The following is a 19,643-nucleotide window of genomic DNA, read 5'->3' as shown; positions in this document are numbered from 1 at the left end:
CCTTTCATGGCAGGCTGTTTTAAGACAAAGATGATATGATAACGATAATTAGGTCTTAGAAATTAGATCAAGAATGTACAGGCTGCTTCCAGTTGATAAAGAGAGGGCCCACACTTCCTTCTGCCAATCTTTAAAAAAAAAGAAACAAACAAACAAAAAACTTATACTGTTTATGCTGCTATTTTCTCCAAGCCAGACAAAACACCCCATGAACCCTCCCTCTAAATAGCCAAGGAAAATCATACGAACATAGAATCCATGTTATCCTCCCACACTCTTTCACTGCCTAGACGCTGGTGGATGTGACACGTTGGAAAGAAATCAGAGGTTTAAGAACAGTTCTTGGTGTGGCAAGATGCTGATGCCTTGGGTAGGGACGAATTTGTTACACTGGCCAAGTGACATAATTTCAGAGCTTTATGCTTCATCCTTACTCTATATTAATGTTTCCTGAAATTTTCTACTGTGTTTTACTTCCTCTGACTTCCATGTGAAGAGCCTTCTGGGTGTTTGTTGTTCTCTCTGAGTGCCTGGGGGAGCTCCTCATGGACACTGGCTACAGACTAACAGAAACTCTCATGGTTGCTTTTGCTAAACAGCTTTGTGGTGGTGCATTCTGGGCTCTAGAGGGATAACTGGAGGTAGGAATGATGTTCTGTGGGTTCCCTGACCCAAAGAAACAGCAGGTGGCTCTGGAATCCTAGAAGAACATGGGGAAGGAGAGAAACTATGATGGAGAAATGCATTTGACAAAAGGTTGGCCTTAAACTATGGAATTCTGCAATTGGTGCATTCAGTTCTGATAGCTCAGAGTAGGGCTTTTCAATTAAGAGTACTGTTGACATTGCTTTCCATGCCTTTTACAATAATTATATTGAGCATGTGAATATATGTCTGGAACATTTTTCCCCACAGTTCTCATCTAAATCAAATGAAAGCAAGCTGGAACTCAAAGCAGTTTTTACAGAAGAGTAGGGAAATGTGTAACCCTAAATAAAGGTCATTACATGCGCAGCAAATTTCCAAAGATGATAGCTGTCGAAACTGTGTCCAGTCATTCAAAAACTCGTAGATTGGAATTCGTGCTAAAAACAAAACAAAACACACCATAAAATTTTGACTAAAAGGGAAAGCATTTTTCCTTGACTTTGTGCCGTGTTACAGGCACACGTGTCAGTGAAATGCAGGATTCTCCTACTTTGGCCATTCAGGATGGTGATTTGGAACACCAAGATGTGGGCTGCCCAGCAGCTGTCTCTCTCAGATAATAAATAACCCACCCAGGGTAACCTTCTCCCTTCCTTCCTCTTCCTTGAAAAACCTATCTACCTTTCACATGACCTCATCACTTTCCCAATCTCCCACATTGGCCATTGGAAGAGGTCTGGAATGATCAAGTGCACTGCCCTCATGACCAATGTTTGGATGGACCTGTAGAGATGTGCCTGCCCCACATGCCCTAATTCCTCTCTTGCTTTTCTTTCTTTTTTCCAGGGTGAAATGGGTCCAAAGGGTGAGCCTGGGATAACAGGACCCAGAGGACCCAGAGGAAGACCAGGAAAACGAGGCAAGCTGGTAAGAATCCCAGTACTTACCATGCCCCTGAAGTCAGACCCTCCTGACGTAGGTGGGTGGTATAGAGAGGCAAACAGCTGGAGCCAATCAGAGACATTCCATAGGCCCAATCCCCAGCATCCTCGAGGCTGGTGGGCAGAAAGAGCACCACTTCCAGGAGCTCCTGTTTCTCTAGGCTAACCAAGGTTTGAAGCAGGTGGGAGCGAACACTCCATTCAAACAGTGTCCAAGGCCAGAATCAAGAGTGGATCTTTGGTTCATAAGAATGGGTCTATCTTAACCAAAGCAACTGGGAGTAGAACCCAGATCTGGTTGTTCATCCAGAAAACTTGATTTTTGCCTCAATGCCACAGACACAAATGGAGTTTTGGAGAACAGCCCAAATATTTCCTTGCTGTTGAACGGTCTTCTGGGTCTCAACAATATAGTGTTTTTTCCTGCCCCCCACCCCCGCCGGGAAATCAGACCCCTGATTTGTGACTTCCTTTATGGGCATTATTAAGGGCTTAGGGAAATTGTTCATTCTGGACTCCCCCTGGTCAGCAGACACTGGTGTCAAACCATGTGATGTGATAGGGAGAGGAATGATGAAGGCACATTTGCCCTAGCTGGCTTTAGAGCTGTACTGAGTGCCTCAGAGAAACTTCTCATCTTCTCTTTAAGGGACAGGCATTCCTTTACTTTTTTGGTTGTCAGTTTGTAGGCTTTTTACTTCTTTTCCTATTATGAATGTAATATATGATCATCACAGAAAACTTGGAAAATTCAGAGAATAGGAGCGAAGTCACCTAAAGGCCTAACACCCAGACATAACCATTTCAGTGTACTTCCTTCCAGTGTTATTTCTTTGTGAACTTTCTAGTTGTTTTTGTCCTTTATATCCAATGGATAGTTGTATCCTAAAACTGTAACTTAAAATCATAGCATACATATTTTTGCTCATTATTGCACATATTCATTAAGCATTTTTTAAAATTTATTTATTTGTGACAGAGTGAGGGTATGCATACATGTGCACGAGTGGGGGGAGGTGCAGAGGGAGAAGGAGAGGAAGAGACTCCCAAGCAGACTCCCCGCTGAGCACGGAACCCCTTATAGGGCTCACTCCCTCGACCCCAGGATCACGACCAGAGCCAAAACCAAGAGTTGGACACTCAACTGACTGAGCCACCCATGTGCCCTTCATTAAGCATATTTAAAAATCTTTTTTAAAATGTCTGCATCACATTTTGTCAATGAGTACGCAGTAGATTGCTTGGACAAGAGAGGCCTAGCCAAATTATATATAATGCTGAGAGGTGAACATCTTTTTCCTTTCTTATGTTTTCATTCTTTCCTTAGGCTAGATCTGTGGTTCTCAAACTTTAGCATCTATCAGAATAATCTGGGGGCTGATTAGATACAGGTTTTCTGCCTCAGGTGCAATGGTTGTAGCTCCAAGTTTGCCTCTCATCACCCCCTAGTGCATAGGCCTCACTTCCCAGAGCATCCGATGTAATTGACCTAGCATGGGACTTCACATGGGTGGTTGTTTTTTAAAACTCTCCACATGATTCTTTTTTTTTTTAAAGATTTTATTTATTTATTTATTTGAGAGAGAGCATGAACAGGGGGTGGGGCAGAGGCAGAGAGAGAAGCAGACTCCCCCACCGAGCAGGGAGCCTGATGTGGGACTCGATCCCAGGACCCTGGGATCATGACCTGAACCGAAGACAGATGCTTAACCAACTAAGCCTCCCAGGCGCCCCTCTCTACATGATTCTAATATGTAGCCAGGATTCAAAACAGTGGTAACAGTATGAAACCAATTCTGGTCTTTTCCAAGTGAACTTAAGAATGACACAGCCTCCAACCTGGATAATACCAATTCCACTATAACTTCTGAAGTCTCAGTAGTTCAATTTCAGTTTTCTAAGTCTTAAATGGCTGGCATGTCCATGACTTCACAGTGATGCCATAATTCCCTAAAAACTTGACTCAGAAAAAGGAGGAAAAAAGGGAAAATCTTTTTCTTCCCTACTGCTGATTCCACGCAGAATGTTTGATGCTTGGGGTTCAAGAAGCCTGCTGGGTTCGGTCCTTCTGGTGCTTTTCTTGGACTGTCTTTTCCCGGTGATGGCTTGAGCAAAGAAGGCTATTTCCTGACACTGTTGAGAATGATTCAGTTGGAACAATCTTAAAACCACCCCAGGACCATGGGTGGGAGCTCAGAGAAATGAGTTTATCCCTCCTACGAGATGTTATAAATAAGCTGAGTGTGTTCTGAACCCTCCCTGCCTGTCTAGTCAGCAGATACTTTAGTTGTTAGCCTTGGGAGACCGCCATGGTACTTTTTTTTTTTTAATCATGAATTAGTTTCCTAGCACAGAGTCTTATATATCGAATGTTGCTGGGCCAGCGGTACTAAGAGTTTCTGGAGGTTATCATAAGTCAATCCAACTCCTGGATTCAGAGATCCAGAAGGAACTTCAGGAGATCAGAATTTCAGAGCCAGAAGGATTTGGGAGACCACCTCATCCACTTCGGTCTAGCCACAAGGAAACTGAGGGTCAGGGTAGTAGAGTGACCCCCTCAGCCAAGCAAGCTTCCAAGGCAGCATTCAAACTTAGAGAGCTGAGACCTGCTTTTCCCCACACATCTCTCCTCACCTTCATGCTTTATCACTTGCCTTCAACCAGGCTCAGGAAAACCGCTCTTGACNCTATTATACAAATCTTCAGTGAAGGAGACAGAACAGTTCCTTGAGAGGGATCACCAAGCTTTGTGGCAGTAAAGGAATAAAGAAGAATGCCTTTCCTGGAAAGCACTGCTCAGTGAGTCCCACTCACAGAGACATGGCTTATTCTAAACAAATGATTGATACGCAGAATATTCCTTTATTGTTTGGTGTCAGAATCAAGGAGTGCTTCCAGCTCCTTCAAGCTGTGGCATTTCCTGTGCTCATAGTCAGCTGATGTGGCTTTTAGCAAAACAAGACTTTACTGTGGCTATATTAAGATGGTGTGACCTCCTTTGCTATTCTGGGACCCATCTTAGTTTCCAAGCTTGGGCAAAGGCTTAAGAACTCCCTCCATCAGGATGGAATTGGAAATAAACTCTGACCTCACAGGTCCCATATTAAGAATTTAAGAACTCCTAATAATACATACATACATACATACATAAGAATTTAAGAACCCTTTGGGATAAAGAAAGGGGGGGTAATCAGAAGGGGGAATGAAACATGAGAGACTATGGACTATGAGAAACAAACTGAGGGCTACAGAGGGGAGGGGGGTGGGGGAATGGGATAGACCGGTGATGGGTAGTAAGGAGGGCACATATTGCATGGTGCACTGGGTGTTATACACAACTAATGAATCATCGAGCCTTACATCAAAAACCGGGGATGTACTGTATGGTGACTAACATAATATAATAAAAAATCATTATTAAAAAAAAAAAAAAAAGAATTTAAGAACCCTTTGGACATTGCCAGGACAGACTGCAGAGCCACGTTGACAAAGCGGCAGGTCACATGTCACTGTTGTGATTGGAAAGGAGTGCCCTGCCCACCGGCTTCCCAGACTTGGGGAAGATTATGTTTCATTACATGGGCAGGCCTGCCAAGGCACAAGTGTAGAAAGAGGATCCAGGTCAAAGATGTCATGCATCAATCACTGTCCTGTTTAGGCCCAACTCAAGAGCAGACAATTAGCAAATTGGGGGAAGAACCTACGGACCTTAGTTTCTGGGATTATTCCTCAAAGCAGCCCCAAGGAGGAAATCTTTGCTCTTGACCCTCTCAGAACAGGCAGCAAGGAGGACATCCTGTGTGGAATGGCTACAGCTCCAGGAGTGCCTCTCTTTTAAAATCAGGCCTTTTCTAACTACATGAAAAAGATGAAACCAAGCCAGTTGCTATGATAGTCAGCTTGACCCCCCAGCCCTCGATTCTGTGCAAACCACTTTTTCACCTCTGGGAACTTTATTACTCTCACAACAAAGCTATGAAGGTGTGTGTTTAATGTAATAGCCCCATTTTATAGATGAGAAAACTGAGGCACAAAGCAATGACTTGCATGACCCAGGGTCTCATGGCCAATGTGAAAACCCAGGTCTCTTAATTCCAGCTCAACAGAACTACTTCCCATTTGTTTTGTCAGCATCTTTCTCCTCTTCCATTTAATCTGGGGAACAAGACAAATTCCGCCCACAGGGAGCCTCTATTTCATAGAGAAACATTGACGAAAGGACCGCACAAATAGTGGTGTTTCTGATCTGGGTAAATGCCAGGAAGGAAAGGGGCCAAGTTCTGAGAGCCTGTGACCAGGAGAACGGACTCTGTCTGGCAAGGTCTAGCAAGGTCCAGGAAGGCTGTGCTGCAGTGACACTTTACCTGAGAGCTAACCGCTGGGAGGGAGTTTGGGCAGGGAGGAGGGAAATAAAAGGCATGGTGCTCTTGAAGACTGAAAATACCAGAAGGCTGGAACAAGTCTGGAAAGGCCAGCCATGCAGAGCTTTGTAGACTGAAATAAGGATCTGGGTCTTTATTCTGAGAGCAATGGAGGGCCATTTGATGGAAACAGCTCTTGTGGTAAAATAGAAATGGTCTTGACGAGCAAGCGGAGGCCGGAGTCTTAGGCTACAAGTCCGTTGCCTCAGTGCTAGGTGCCTTGCATGAATCTCTGCTCTTTCCTGAGCCTCTCTTTCCTCCTCTGCCTGGTGAGGGGAGTGGGTTGGACTGGTTCCTTTCAGCAGTCATGTGCCATGTTTCTGGGAGAGAGCAAGAAGTAATGTCTGCAAACTTGTAACCATCACAATCTCAAATATCACTTGCCCTGAGCTTTTTTTTTTTTTTTTAAGTAGGCTCCACACCCAACGTAGGGCTTTGAACTCACGACCCTGATCAAGAGTCGCGTGCTCCACCGACTGAGACATTCAGGTGCCCCTGCCCTGGGCTTTTTAGGAGCTTGACGGCCAAGGCCTCAAGTGCATCCTGCCCTGGGCTCCTGCTCCAAAGTGCAAGGTGGTCCCTGATTTAGATATAAATGGGGAAGGAAGTTTGCCATGTCATGTTATCATAACAGGCTCTGCCTTTCTCTCTGTCAGGGGCAGAAGGGAGAGAGTGGAGTAATGGGCCCACCAGGCAAGCCTGGGCCTTCTGGTCAACCTGGCCGTCCGGGTCCCCCAGGCCCCCCGGGCCCCCCATCCGCAGGTAAGAGCTACATTGCTTCACGTGATCTACAGTGTCGCCCTCCCGGCCAGCCTCCCCAAAGAGGGCACAAGGAGATGCCTACAGAGGTCTGCCTTGTGTTTTGAGTTAGAAACTACTAGACACATTTTAATGTATTTATAATTTCTCCACAGTTTGGCTCTTTCAACTTTAACACAAGAGAGGTAAATGCCATCCTGATTCTGTTGTAGGATTTTAGAGAACAAATAGAGGAGAAAACAAAGGGAACCATGATTACACTTCAAGTGAAAAGTTTATACTTCAAGCGAAATTTACAATTTAGACTTCAAGTAAAAAATAACCGGCACGTATTTCATCAACTAATACATTTTTCTAGAAAAACCTTTCACAACTCCAAGCAATTTTCTTAAACCTAGAAATAAAGATGGTGTGGCAGAATTTTCTATCTTATGTAGTGTTATCAAAGAGTCCTTGCTGGTTTATACTGAACATACAAAGAAATCATAAAAAGAAATCAAAGTCTACCATTGAAGAGGGCATAGAAACACTGCTACCTTGTTTACCTTGTTTAACTTGATGAGCTAAAGCCTTTATTTAGTTTGTACCTTCGTCAGCTCCAAATATGATCTTTCATAGCACATTGTCTGTATAAATAAACACAGCATCTCTGGGCCTAAGAAGACTGAGCCTCTGTTTCCTCCTCTGTCTGGTGAGGAGAGTGGGTTGAATTGGTTCCTTTCGGCAGTCATGTGCCTTGTTTCCCAGAGATAGCAAGAAGAACTGTCTGCAAACTTGTAACCATCATAATCTCAATTGTCTTTACTTTTATGCTTTGCTACGTAGGGTCCTTTGTCCTCAGTTATATAAAAGGAACCCAAGCAATTTTTACCATTTTTTTCTTAAGAAAATGAAGGCATTTTAAAATTCTAGATTTCACTTTTCCTTCCTGTGTTTATGGGAATATATTCACAGCCATGTCATGGGATGGGCAAGAATGTCGTAATTTGTTAGATCCTTTAAACCAAATTAAAGCTGACTCTGAGATTCTAACCTGTTGGGTTGCCAGGAAAACTCAATCTCAGGCATTATTGGGGTTATCTCTACTCCTCCAGCTGCCAAAAAAGAGTTGGGCAAAGATTCTGGGGATTATGGCAGGAAAAACATCAGAGGAATTCCCTCCAGCCTTTGATCTGCCCCATTCACCTCTGAAACGCCGGCTATCCAAGGGCACATGGTCCGGGTGCCTCGTAGCTGCCATCTTCATGCCATACTTGGGTATCAGAACATTTCCAAACTTGGTCCCTATGGCTCAATCTCCCAAGAAGTGCCCCACAGCCGTTCCTTCTGAGACCTTACCCCTTCTCCAGGACACGGGGGGGGTCCCTGCCTCTCCATGTCTGGGGTGATTTCCCCTTTTTCACCCTCCAGCTCCCTTGCTTCTCACACTCCTCCTATATATACTGCCACCCCTTTTAGGAGGTTTTCTCCTCTGAGAACAGGGGGCAGAAAGGCAAACAGTCTTCACGTAGTACCTGTTTTCAGCAAGGGCAAGAAAGCATAAAGTCTTGCTATCTCCTTGAAATCGGGAGAAGAAAACATAGTGGGAGAACAAACATCAGTTAGTATAACAATAAAGTGTCTTGTCACGCCTATTTCTCTTCCGCTAGGGGAACTAGATTGGAGATGCAACCCAGCCTATGTGTCCATGCCCCATAATCTGTTTCCGTGAATTGACTGGACAATCCTTATGGGGGTCCTTCCAGCTACAGTTGACCCTTGAGCAACGTGGAGGTTAGGGGCACTGATCCCAGGCAGTCAAAAATCCACGTATAACTTCTGACTCCCCCAAAGCGTAACAACTAATAGTCTGCTGTTGACTGGAAGCCTTACTGATAACAGTCGATTAACGCATACTTTGTATGTTATATGTGTCATGACTGTATTCTTACAAGAAGGTAAGCTGGAGGAAAGAAATGTTATTAGGAAAATCATAAGGAAGAGAAAACATATCCACAGGACCGTGCTGTAAAAAATCTGCATGGAAGTCACCCTGCGCCTTTCAAGCCCATGTTGTTCAAGGGTCTGTTGTAGCCCTCGTCCTCCTCGGTTCTGGCACACGTTACATTCCCCTTAAGCCCCATGATCATGAGCTGCCAGCCCCAGGGACTGAGAGCGTGGTGTGAGGCCTGAGTTTTGTCTTTGGAAGGGACTCTCTTGGCCCTTGGGGTGTTGAGCAGCTCACAAAGCTGATGAGTAGCCAGGATCATGGGGCGGGAGGCAGGGGGGCAGTGTGGATTCAAAGAGAGGTCATTAGGCCAGCCCTCATTTGTGTCTGTTTGTAAAGGCCAGCCCTCATTTGACTTGAATCTCAGTTCCCTCCTGGGGTCTGATGTTGGGTGAGGGCAGGGCCTGGGGACCCCCAGCAACCTACTCAGATGCCCACTGTTTTGTCAGGCTCCAGGGGATTGCAACCCCATCCCTTTAGCAGGGCCAGTGTAGTTCTGCTTTCTCTCCTTGGTCTTCCAGCTCCTTCTCATTTAGCCTAGTATGTACACCTCCTGTTCCCCCCACTCCATCCTCTGCCAGATCCCAGCCTCACTGCCCTTTACCTGCAACCAATTCTGCTCTCTGTTGAGCTGGAGCATATTCCTACAGTCTCTCTGGGTCCACATGGCCTGAAATAGCATCCCTGTCATCCTCCAGTGCACCCAATGAAACCATCTCCTTCCTTCAAAGCCCTCTCCTCAGCAAGGCCCTAACCAGATGCGTCTCCTTCCCCCGGGCCCAAGTCACATATTGCCTCTCTGCTGTGGCCCTTCACTGCTAACTGTTTTCTGCAGCTGTGCTTCATCTTCCTTCTAGATGGCAAGTCCTTGAGGCAAGCATCTGTGGCCAAGTCGGCTTTGCATCCCCATGGCACCTGGCAGGTGGGATGGGCAGGGCCAGGTACTGCAGGCATTCACAGACACGGGCCATTGGGTTCTCAGTCTGTCCCCCTGGGTTATTGCACGACAGCCAAGCCGGATGCAGTCCGTTTCTGAGTCATGTCCCCTTCCTGTGCCTTCTTTTGAGTCACTTCCTTTCTGGGGGATCCTCTCAGTGAAGGGGCTGAAGAAAATGGGGCAATAATCCTGCACTTTGGGAGTATTTGGGGTGGGGTGAAGTGGGGAAAGAAGAGGAGGAAGTAATTTAAAAGAGAACTTCCCTGGGCCTAGGACCAGTTGGATTGTCAAGAACGGAAGCAGGCCCCAAAAGTGATTCCTGAGACTACCTTTGAAGGCTGATTAAAGTCCCAAGCCCACTCAGAGAAAAATGTGTCTATCTGTACCCAAGATTCTGTACACTGCTTCCCAGAATTCTAGAACCCCTGTCCCAAATCCATCTTGGGATGTGCTTGGGCTCTGTGGACCACAGGTCAAACAATCCTGGTCTTATCTAACCCTCCCTTCATAGAAAAGAACTTTGAACCTCAGACAAAAGGGACTTCCCCAAGGTCGCACAGCTGACTGTTGGCCTTGCTGGGCCTAGAATCAGTCTGTGGCTCCTGTCCCCGAGAACTTTCCATTCAGCCATGCGGCCTCCACAGAGGCAGAGTGAGAGCTGGGGGTGATGTGGAAGCTAGTCTGTGGTGCCTTCTCCTTCTCCCAGATTTCCCATCTCAGGTCCGCTCCCACTGCACAGCCTGTGGTGATGGGAGGCTCTCTGGGCAACAGTGGAGAGCCAGGGCCTCTGGCTACCAGGGATGGTGGATCAGCCAGGCCCACTAGACCAGCTCTCAGAGGCCGGGCTATGGAAGTTTGAGTTGCCATGCCCTTCAGTGCCTCCTGGCAGGAAACCAACAGGCAGGGGAGACAGACGCCCTCCGACAGCTGAAAGGAAGCCGCAGGGAAACTGCAGTGGTGGCAGGAAGCAAGTGCCCTGCCCCGTCCTGTCACCCTACTGGGAGGCCACCTCTGGCTCTGGTGATCAGTGCTGTGGGGCAGGATGGTGCTGGGGCTGGTGGAGAGGATGGGAGCTCTTTAATACCCAAGTTATAGAGAAAAAGGTGCTGGCAGGCAGGGGAGGGGAAAAGGCAAAATGCGTCTGGGATGTAATTTGCAATAACTAAATTACAAATTGGGCTGAGTCCTTCCAGCACCCAGACAGGGTCTAAGTGAATCACTGTGGTACCTGGGAATTGCCAGCTTCCTGCAGGCATTAATATTCTTAGATGTTTGTCTCTTGAATGGCATAGCATTAAGTCGAACATGAATTCACATTCCAGCGTCCCCACTTACTAACTGGATAATAGAACAAACTCCTGAATCTCTCTGAGGCCATGGTTCTGGAGGAGTTGTTGGGGTCACAGAGTCTGCTCCACTTCCACTCTCATATCCTTGGTTATAGAAACTCCCACTTCCGTTTCCCCACATGATGATTACCCAGAATATCCCTGGGCTAGTGGAGTCTCTGTCTCTCTGGGCTGTGCTGAAAACGTCAGAACACAAAACTGGAGCTCCTCCTGCACCACTGAATGCATGTTTCTTGTTCAAAGGAACTACCACAACCTGGGATAAAATGTTGGCAAGCCTCCCTTCCCCTCTTACTGACATTATTCTGATCTTGGACATATCTGTTCTGGAACGCTCAGGGCTATGGGGAGGGTATTCCCATTGGGGTCTCCTCCTCTAGTTGAAGCTACTTCCTTGGGGCCTTGACCAGACCTCTCCCCTGGGGTCATTTTATTTTCTGCCCTTCCGGGAGCTGCCAACTGTGTCCCCAGTTGCTGGCTGCCCTGGAAGTTACACAGCTTGAAAGCAATGACTCCCTGGTCTCCAGACTCCCCCTTACTTTCCCAGGAGAAGCATTCTTCCTTCCTCCGTCTCCAGGTTCCCTCTCTTTTCTCTCTTCCTGTTGGATGGCTCTTGCTCTAGCTCTCTCCAGCCAACCCAAAGGTGAATTTTAGCCTTTCTGAAGACCAGTTAGTCTACATTCATGTATTCATTGATTCAGTCATCAAGCATGTATCCTGCCCCTACAGTGTGTCTAATCGTGGTAAATGAACACGGGTACCAACCTTGCCCTTGTGGATCTTACATTCTACTGAGGGAGATTGACCTTCCTCACATTACCTCACAAGATACAAAAATCACAAACAGAAGTACCATGAAGAAAAGGCATGGGGAGCTATGAAATTGTATCCAAGGTGAACATGCCTGAGTGTGAGCATTCAGAACCCTTCCCTGAGGAAGTGGTGTTGGAACCCAGGTCAGGAGCAAGCTAGGAGGCACCTGGAGAGGGAGGTATGGCAGGTGAAGAGAGAACAATCTGGTGCGGGAATGGCTTGGGCAAAGACTGCTTCCTTAGGCCAGCGGTTCTCAACATCAGTGTACATCAGCTTGAGAGCTTTTAAAAGCACAGATGCCTGGGTTCTATTCTCAGCATTCTTGATGGAATCAATCTGGGCTGTGGCCTGGGCATCAGGGCCTTTAGAATCAGGGTGAAACTACTACCCTGGCAAGGCCACCCACACTGCAGGGAGTAAATTTCCTAATCATGTATGTTTAGGACACTCTTCTCAGCATCAGGGGACAATGAGTAGGGGGAGCATTTTCAAACATGCCATTTGCTTCCAGAAGAAATCAAAGAAACCCACCTTCAGAAATTCCTTTGTAAAGATCTTATATATAAGAATAAAAGAAAATGAATTAAAAAAATAAAAGCTATCAGCTAGCGATGTGTTCGTCAGCAAGAAGTTCCTGTTAATAATAGTCTAAACAAAAAGGGGATTATTTTTCTCATATAACAAGGAAGTTCAGAGGTGGACAATGGCTGGCTTTGATTCAGCCTCTAAGGGTCACTATTAGGATCCCATGTCCCATGAGGCTCTGGTCTTTCCTATGTGTTGGCTTCTCTTCTCATTTTTGTTGCTTCATGGTTGCAGTGTGGCTATTACAGCACCAGCCATCTTGTCTGTCTTCTAGACAGGAAGGAGGAGGAAACCATGTCTCTTAACCAGCAACGTTTTTCCTGTATCAGGATAGACTTTCCCAGATGCCTCACTTTCTCCCACTGCAGACCTTGAATGCAAAGTAGTCCGGGAGGTAGAATGTCTGTTTGTAAAGTATAGAGAAAGGGAAGGGAGAAATGGTTGGGGAAGGAGCTGCAACACCCAGCATGGTTAAGGGACCCGCAGAGAACATCACCTCCTCCACATCTTGGAACAAGAGTCTCTTTGAACCTCTCCCCCCAGGCCTACCCTAAAATACTCTGCACTTTGACCTCCTTTCTGTTGTGAAGTTTGCTCACGTCTCCTGGGGCTATTTGGTTTGCTCTTCCTTCACTCAAGTGACTCACAATCTGTTACTTCCTAGGACAACTTGTGATGGGACCCAAAGGGGACAGAGGATTTCCCGGGCCTCCAGGAAGCTGTCTTTGTGGAACCCCTACGAATGTGAATAACCCTTCCTACAGGGAATCCATGTTTGGGCCCAGTTCCCCACATGTTCCCGTGGTAAGGCTCCTGGGAGAAATCTGGGCTGTTTTTTTTTTTTAATGTTTTTTTTATCATATTATGTTAGTCACCATACAGTACATCCCCGGTTTCCGATGTAAGGCTCGATGATTCATTAGTTGCGTATAACACCCAGTGCACCATGCAATACATGCCCTCCTTACTAACCATCACCGGTCTATCCCATTCCCCCACCCCCTCCCCTCTGAAGCCCTCAGTTTGTTTCTCATAGTCCATAGTCTCTCATGCTTCATTCCCCCTTCTGATTACCCCCCCTTTTTTTATCCCTTTCTTCCCCTACCTATCTTCCTAGTTCTGCTCCATAGATGAGAGGAAATCACAGTAATTGTCTTTCTCTGCTTGACTTATTTCACTTAGCATTATCTCCTCCAGTGCCGTCCATGTTGCAGCAAATGTCGATAATTCGTTCTTTCTGATAGCTGAGTAATATTCCATTATATATATGGACCACAACTTCTTAATCCAGTCATCTGTTGAAGGGCATTTCGGTTCCTTCCACGCTTTGGCTATTGTGGACAATGCTGCTATGAACATTGGGGTGCATATGGCCCTTCTCTTCACTACATCTGTATCTTTGGGGTAAATACCCAGTAGTGCAATGGCTGGGTCATAGGTTATCTCAATTTTTAACTTTTAAAGGGACCTCCACACTGTTTTCCAGAGTGGCTGTACCAACTTGCATTCCCACCAACAATGTAGGAGGGATCCCCTTTCTCCACATCCTCTCCAGCAATTGTTGTTTCTTGCCTTGTCTATTTTTGCCATTCTAACTGGTGTAAGGTGGTATCTTAGTGTGGTTTTGATTTGAATTTCCCTGATGGCTAATGATTTTGAACATTTTTTCATGTGTTAGCCAATTGTATGTCTTCATTGGGAAAGTGTCTGTTCATATCTTCTGCCCATTTTTTTTATTTGTTTATTTGTTTCTCATGTATTGAGTTTGAGAAGTTCTTTGTAGATCTTGGGTACCAGTCTTTTATCTGTAGTGTCATTTGCAAATATATTCTCCCATTCCATGGGCTGCCTCTTAGTTTTTTTGACCGTTTCCTTGGCTGTGCAGAAGCTTTTTATCTTGATGAAGTCCCACAAGTTCATTTTATCTTTTGTTTCTCTTGCCTTTGGAGATGTGTCATGAAAAAGGTTGCTTTGGCCGATGTCATATAGGTTGCTGGTTCTCCTCTAGGATTTTGATGGATTCCTGTCTCACATCGAGGTCTTTCATCCATTTGGAGCTTATTTTTGTGTATGGTGTGGGAGAGTGGTCAAGTTTCATTCTTTTGCATGTAGCTGTCCAATTTTCCCAGCACCATTTATTGAAGAGACTGTCTTTTTTCCACCGATGTTTTTTCCTGCTGGTTATCCATCACGACCTCTCACCTGATCCTCTCAGACCTTTGTAAGAGCCTTTTAATAAAACTGATTTCCCCATTTTACTTGATACACACTCATTATAGGAGATTGGAGAACAAAGGAAAATCAAAAGTAGGAAACTAAATTGTCCACTTGGTTGTGGGTGCATTTTGGAGTGTTTTCTTTGTCTTTTTTTAAGAACAAAAAATTCTTTAAAATTTCAAGTAAATACAAAAGTGGAACAAATAGTGTAATAAACCTCTATGTACCCTTAACCCAAATTCAACATTTATCAACTCCTGGCTAATCCTGTTTCCTCTTTACACCCACTCACTACTGCCCACCCTCCCTTGGGTTATTTTGAGATAACCCTGGACCTCAGTTTGTCATTTGAATGGACACATAATCATCCATCCAACATGCGGCTGTGCTGTGATTTATTTACCCAGTGTCCCATTGTCAGATATTTATAGGGCTCTCCCAAGCTTTTCACTAATGTAAAGAACACTGTACTGAACACCTTTGAGTGTAACAATTTTGTTAAGAATCATGTCCAGATGTTGAATTACTTGATTAGATGATACCACCTTTTTATTTAAGCCTTAGAATTTTAGGGGCGCCTGGGTGGCACAGCGGTTAAGCGTCTGCCTCCGGCTCAGGGCGTGATCCCGGCGTTACAGGATCGAGCCCCACGTCAGGCTCCTCCGCTATGAGCCTGCTTCTTCCTCTCCCACTCCCCCTGCTTGTGTTCCCTCTCTCGCTGGCTGTCTCTATCTCTGTCAAATAAATAAATAAAATCTTTAAAAAAAAAAAAAGCCTTAGAATTTTAAATGTTTAAAAAATTTAAGTAATGGATAGTCTTTTTTTTTTTTTAAGGTATTACTTATTTGAGAGAGAGAGAATGAGCAGTAGGGAGGAGCAGAGGGAGAGAGAGAGAAGCAGGCTCCCTGCTGAGCAGGAAGCCTGATACCAGGCTTGATCCCAGGACCCTGAGATCATGACCTGAGCGGAAGGCAGATGCTTAACCAACTGAGCCACCCAGGCGCCCCAAATCATGGATAGTCTTATTGCCAACTTAGCCAGTTGGAACTGGGACTCAAGACCTTCCTCCCTATTTCAGGAGGAATGCTGGAGTGTAATATGCAGACCCCTCTCCCACTGCTAACCAGCCCAAAGATAGAGATTCTGTTTCCTCCTCCAGCTTTTCCCCGCCCCCTATAGAAGTGTTTTCTGGAATCCTCACGAGTGTGTTCTCTGGCAGATTTTTGTAGTCAACAACCAGGAGGAGCTTGAGAGGCTGAACACCCAAAACGCCATTGCCTTCCGCAAAGACCAGAGATCTCTGTACTTCAAGGACAGCCTGGGCTGGCTCCCCATCCAGGTACCCTGAGGCAGGCACTCAGGACATACCCCACCCTGGAAAAGGACACAGCATTAGAGGAAAGAAGGGCCAAGAGTTGGGCCCAGCACAGAGCTTTCTGCAATCTGCTCCCATGGAAGGAATGGGCATCTCCCCTGCTCTGCTTCTGAGCGGTTCTCCAAGCCCCTGCTCCCCAGATGGAACCTCCTCTCTGAGCCAGGTTTCCAGATGGGCTCCCATCCCCACACTGCCAGGCCGCTGTCTTGATCTGGCCCAGCTTTCCAGTCAGCTGGAAAGCTCTGGGCGGCGGGCACGGAGTGCCTCTCCCCCACCCCAGGAGGAAGCCCCCACAGACCCAGAGCCTCTGGCCCCAGGGCCAATGAACTGCCCTGCCTGCCGTTTCCCAGCATGCCTACCCTGGCCACTGTCATGTGTTTCTTTGGCCAGGTGACCCCTTTCTACCCTGTGGACTACACTGTAGACCGCCACAGCTCCTGTGGGGATGGGGTCCTGCAGCCCGGGGAGGAGTGTGACGATGGGAACAACAACGTGGACGACGACTGCATCAGTGAGTGGGGCCCAGCCAGGGGGGCCGGAAGCGCAAACTGCCACGGGGTGGAGGGAGGCTTAGGGCGAGCCTATGGATGATTCTAGAGCGAGAGGGGGTACACCTGAGCTGCTGTGGGGATGGCCCTCCCATTCAGGCCACATGTGGACTTCCACTGCCCAAGCATGTCGGTGGATCTTGCCCCAAGTCGCTCCCTTTTCCTGAGTCCTACTTCTGGGCAAAACCCACATTCCAGTCCACATTCTTTATCAAAAGATAAAGGTGATGCAGAGTAAAGGACAAAAGGGAGAAGCCAAGAATTTGAATCAGGACTGTGTTACCAGATAGAACCCTAGTGGCAGAGCCCTTTTTCGGGGGAGCTGCCTCCGGGTCGATGGGATGCTACAGGGACAGGGGGGCAGCATAGCCCTGGAGGGTTTGCTTTTCTTCTTTTCTCTGTCATGCAACAAAAGCAGGAGGGGAGATAGAAAGCAGGGGATTTAGAGTCAGACAGAACACAGTTAGGATGCTTAGAGAGGAGGCTACTCAGTGAGCAGGGGGGATGGAGGGCAGTTCAGAGCTCCAGGTCTCACTTTCCTCAACTGAAAGATGGGTATGACAGCACTAACCGCTCAGGTCTCCAGAGATTCTGTGAGCTAATGTGCACTGGATTGTCTGGATAGAGTAAGGGTTCAACATCCCTTCACTGAATTATTTTCCAGCCCCTGCTGTGAGCAGCCAGGCCCAGGCTCAGGGCTGGGGATGTGTAAATGTGAAGTCTCCTTCCTTGCTCAAGGGAAGGCTGATGGTGCAGTGTAGGGAGGAAGGTGTGGACAGGGATGGATGCAGGGACAGAGAGGCGGCTGGCTCCCTCTCGGTGGAGCTGTACTTCCTATGAGGGTCCCCGGAATGGTGCTCCCTGGCATGCCAGCTTTTCCTGGAGTCCCTTCTGCCCCTGCCACAGACACTATCCAGTAGATCACACAGAAGAAAGGAACTGATGGGGTCTCAAAGCCCTATAAGATGGGGATGGGGCTCAGACTCTAAGACCCTTCCCTTGAGTGAGAACAGAGACCCCATTAAATGTCATATGGCTCCCCAGGGACACAGGGTCAGCCACCCTGGCAGTTCTCTGGAGACAGACAAGAACCACCTTGGCCCCACTTGTGCCCAGTGCCCAGTCTCCTGATCCTCACTTCGGGGGAACCCACAGTGCGGCCTGTGAAGAGGAGGTGGTGTCCATGCCCCAGGCTTAAGATAGGGATATGGAGGCTCAGAGACGCCAAGTGGCCTGTTCTTGGTCCGTTGGCTAATGAGTAGCTGGAGTGGACTGGAGCCTGGGTCTCCTTATTCCCTGGTGTGGGATTTGGGGGTCTGAGGGGGCAGTCCCTGGATGCATCTGAAGCTGTCTGGGAGTCCATTCAGGAGGATGCATGCTCTGGGTGGATCCTTCAGGCCACGTAGTCCTCACAGGCTGAGGTAAGCCTGGCCCACCCCAGCCCCCTCTCATGGCTACTTCCTTGTGTTCCTCAGACTGTCATCGGGCCTACTGTGGAGATGGACACCAGCACAAGGGCGTGGAGGACTGTGACGGCTCTGACTTTGGCTACCTGACGTGCGAGACCTATCTCCCTGGGTAGGGATCATCTCACATGCTATTATGACACTCTGTCTCCCTCTCTGCCTGCCTCTTCTTTCCTTCACAAATATTTTTTTTAGTGCTTATGTTCCTTGTATTTTCTAAACACTGAAGTATGGTGACAGCTAAAACATGGTCCCTACTCACCTAGGGGCGACAGGCCATAAACACATAACCACCACGTGCCCTCTCAGGGTACCTGAGTGCCACTGAGGCTGAGCTGAGACAGACAGTGACCAGCTCCATCCTGGGCCCCTGGGGATCAGTAGTCTCTATGATCAGTGGTTGCCCCCAGGTGAGCAGCTCCAATCCCCATTGGTTACCATGACCACATTAGTCTTCTGAAAAATGGGTCTGGAGGAAGCCCAGTGGAGAGTGGAGGGACCAGGGCATTCCCTAGAATCTGTATAACCTGAATTCTCTGGGACAACCCCTGCCCCCCGGGCCTGTGGGAGCGAATGAGATCACACCAGCATTAATAATCTAATTTTGCTGGCTTGTGGTTCCTCCAGGAAAACCCCAGGAACTTAGTACCCCCTTCAAGGACCCCTCTAGCTATATCTGGGACTCACCAGTGGGTGTTGACATTGCACAACGTGTCTTGACCTCCACGTCTCTGAAGCCAGCTGAGGGCCACTGGCCACTGACCCTATAAAGTGAAGAAACAGCACCAGATTCCCCTTAATCCTCACAGAACCAGAGTTGTATAGCATTCTAGGGGAAATGGGAAGGCTGTTCCTCCCTCAGTTCCTGCTTCTCCCTTGGTTCCAGAGTGGATCACTGGCCCTTGACACCTCCTAAGCTCCTCAGGAGTCCAGTCTTTTTAGCATTTCCTTCCAGCCCTGTTCTTGGACCCAGGCCCTCCACAGGGCTGGGAAACAGACACCAGGCCTGGCATTCTGTAGCCTCCTCTCTGCTCTCTCTTCCAAGGGGGTCTCCTCAATGCCCACCCCCCAAACACACACCGACATATCAAACCAGGCTAGGAGAACTACAGACCTATAGTCACCCCAAAACAAGCACTTTAGGCTTGGCCAGGACCCCCCTATATCTCTGTGTCTGTATGTACTTCCCTATCTCTGAAGTATGGAGGGCTCCTAACGTGCCAGAGAGTTGGCAGGTCTGAGCTTGTTGTTTGATGGCTTCATGGCGACAACTCAATATAGACATTTGGACATGGAGTACAGGATTGCATAGAGCCCAGGGCTTACCCACTGGCTCACTGTAACTACTCATCTAATCTCTAGAAGCCTCAGAGAATGCTTGTGAATATGGGTATAATGTATAACACACGGACTCAGGATTAGCACTTGGGCTTAAAGAAGTATAAACTGTCCAATATGGTGGCCCCCAGCCACATGTTGCTATTTAAATTTAATTAAAATTAAATAAAATTAAAAATCTAATTATTCAGTCACACCAACCTTATTTTAAGAGCTCAGCAGCCACATATGGCTAGTGGCTGCCATATTGGACTGCGCA

General features: G+C 47.2%; 2 protein-coding genes across 7 annotated transcripts in view; one reads left to right on the top strand and one right to left on the bottom strand.

Moving 5' to 3' along the window:
- EAF1 (ELL associated factor 1) overlaps positions 1-19,643 on the bottom strand; it is a 48,728-nt gene that overhangs the window by 5,541 nt on the left and 23,544 nt on the right. For 2 of the 6 annotated variants that reach the window (XR_005836574.1, XM_040636830.1), the window contains 2 exons: positions 18,734-18,810; positions 712-1,085 (listed from right to left, as the gene is read on the bottom strand). The exons of 2 other annotated variants lie outside the window; for them this stretch is intronic. Coding sequence is in view for 2 of the 4 variants with exons in the window: in XM_040636830.1 (XP_040492764.1) it covers positions 1,059-1,085; positions 18,734-18,810 (104 nt within the window). In the remaining 2 variants the exon portion in view is untranslated. Of the gene's footprint in view, positions 1-711; positions 1,086-15,967; positions 16,032-18,733; positions 18,811-19,643 lie in introns of those variants that run through there. 2 more of the 6 variants (XR_005836573.1, XM_040636829.1) reach the window with 2 other exon arrangements.
- The window catches only part of COLQ (collagen like tail subunit of asymmetric acetylcholinesterase), a 58,156-nt gene that overhangs the window by 36,541 nt on the left and 1,972 nt on the right, over positions 1-19,643 (top strand). The window contains exons 11-16 of the mRNA XM_008708833.2: positions 1,495-1,575; positions 6,667-6,772; positions 13,105-13,244; positions 15,877-15,996; positions 16,423-16,543; positions 18,056-18,158. Coding sequence (XP_008707055.1) covers positions 1,495-1,575; positions 6,667-6,772; positions 13,105-13,244; positions 15,877-15,996; positions 16,423-16,543; positions 18,056-18,158 — 671 coding nt within the window. The remainder of the gene's footprint in view (positions 1-1,494; positions 1,576-6,666; positions 6,773-13,104; positions 13,245-15,876; positions 15,997-16,422; positions 16,544-18,055; positions 18,159-19,643) is intronic.

This window comes from Ursus maritimus, unplaced genomic scaffold (assembly GCF_017311325.1).
Source record: "Ursus maritimus isolate PB19 unplaced genomic scaffold, ASM1731132v1 scaffold_20, whole genome shotgun sequence".
Lineage (NCBI taxonomy): Eukaryota > Metazoa > Chordata > Mammalia > Carnivora > Ursidae > Ursus > Ursus maritimus.
This window is presented reverse-complemented; position numbering and strand designations above follow the sequence as displayed.